The 1,418-nt window shown below is 68.1% G+C and overlaps 2 protein-coding genes across 2 annotated transcripts in view; both read right to left on the bottom strand.

Annotated features, from left to right (window-relative positions):
- PRR22 (proline rich 22) overlaps nt 1-709 on the bottom strand; it is a 1,805-nt gene extending 1,096 nt beyond the window's left edge. The window contains exons 1-3 of the mRNA XM_006170294.1: nt 484-709; nt 317-395; nt 13-120 (exon numbers count right to left, since the gene is read on the bottom strand). Of these exons, the coding sequence (XP_006170356.1) occupies nt 13-120; nt 317-395; nt 484-610 (314 nt within the window). The 5' untranslated portion in view covers nt 611-709. The remainder of the gene's footprint in view (nt 1-12; nt 121-316; nt 396-483) is intronic.
- Nucleotides 710-1,136: 427 nt separating this feature from the next.
- The window catches only part of DUS3L (dihydrouridine synthase 3 like), a 7,172-nt gene continuing 6,890 nt past the window's right edge, over nt 1,137-1,418 (bottom strand). The window contains exons 13-14 of the mRNA XM_027768985.1: nt 1,371-1,418; nt 1,137-1,286 (exon numbers count right to left, since the gene is read on the bottom strand). The exon at nt 1,371-1,418 is cut by the window's right edge and continues 9 nt beyond it. Coding sequence (XP_027624786.1) covers nt 1,214-1,286; nt 1,371-1,418 — 121 coding nt within the window. The 3' untranslated portion in view covers nt 1,137-1,213. The remainder of the gene's footprint in view (nt 1,287-1,370) is intronic.

Genomic DNA, 1,418 nt, shown 5'->3' with positions numbered 1-1,418 from the left:
AGCCGTGCCCACGTCTCCCGGCCAGCCTGGCAGCCCACCTGGGAAGGGCAGGGGTGGGCACAGGCCACATCTGGGGGCCGTCTCCGGGCTGGGCACGGGCTCTTGTCCACGAAGGCCCTGCTGGGGAGAGCTGGGCTTCGGGGCCACTGGAGAGATGCAGACTCTGGGGACCTCTGGGGCTGGGGAACTGGGCCTTGTGTCTGGGGGGCCTCGGGGGCAGCGGCAGGGACACAGGCCTAGGCTTCAGGCCGTCTGGGCACGGGACAGGGGCACCAGGTCCCGCCTCTCCAGCCCACTCCGGGTCCTGGGCCAGGGCTAGGGTGGGCTGGTACCTGCTGGGGGGGCTGCAAACACCTCCTTCTCCGGGCTTGGGGGCGGGTATACGTTGGAGGCGCCTGTGGACAGAGGTGCCCGGGTGGGCAGGAGTCCCGGGCCTGACCATGTGTGGGCCCCCACCGCTCTGCTCCCCACCCCCAGCCATACCCACAGCAGGCAGAGGCTCCACAGAGGGCGTGGACTGGCTGCCCGGCCCCTCAGCACCCTCCGGGCCCCGGGGGCTGAAGCCTTCCTGGGTAGCTGAGGGTGTGTAGAAGGGTTTGGGGTGCTGCATGGGGTGGGGGGCTCGGGCGGGACGGGCCAGGAGGACGTGGTGGAAGCTCAGGTGGCCTTCGGGTACAGGCCGAGTCCTGTGGGGGTCTGTTTGCCTGGTTACTCGGGCGGCAGGTTCCGGGCTGCGGCCCACCCACTGCTCAGGATTCCGGGGGTGGAGGGTGAACGGGATGCAAGTGGGGACACCCCAACACCCAGAGACACATGTCACACGGGGCAGCAAGCGGACCCCACATTAGGTCCCCTGCGTTCTGCCTCACCCTGTACCATCCACTGTGGAGGCCCCCACCTCCAGGCAGGCTGCCCAGATCCAGATCCACACCCACGTAGGCCAAGGCCCCCCTTCCACTCCACGGTGGCTTCTCAGTGGTCAGGGCCCGTGTGGTCACCAGCAGTACCTAGCCCAGTGTTGGGCCAACCGGGGTGGTGGGAACGGGGAAACCGGAATCACAGGGGCTGAGGACCAGGTGACAAGGAGCTCCAGGGAGGGACGGAGGGGTGACCTCAGGGTCACAGAGAAACCCAGATTGTAAAAGAATAAAATTTATTGTCTCCTCCAGCACTGGGGGGCCCTCGGGAGGCCCGGTCCACCCCTGCCTCCGGGCTACTTGTAGGCGTTGGCCTTGTGCTTCGGCAGGAAGACGAAGTTGGGGGGCACGGGTCCCAGGAGCATCTCGCTGTGGGGAGGGAGGGGGTCAGTCCTGGTGTCCAGCGCTGCGACCCGGCCGGCTTGGCAGGCCCCACCCCGGCCCGCGGAGCACCTGATGCGGATCCAGTCGGTCGCCTTCTGGCTGGCCATCAGCGTCTCC

Source organism: Tupaia chinensis, unplaced genomic scaffold (assembly GCF_000334495.1).
Source record: "Tupaia chinensis unplaced genomic scaffold, TupChi_1.0 Scaffold148210_1, whole genome shotgun sequence".
NCBI classification, from domain to species: Eukaryota; Metazoa; Chordata; class Mammalia; order Scandentia; family Tupaiidae; genus Tupaia; species Tupaia belangeri.
Note: the sequence above shows the minus strand (reverse complement) of the source record. Positions and strands in the feature narration are given on the sequence as shown.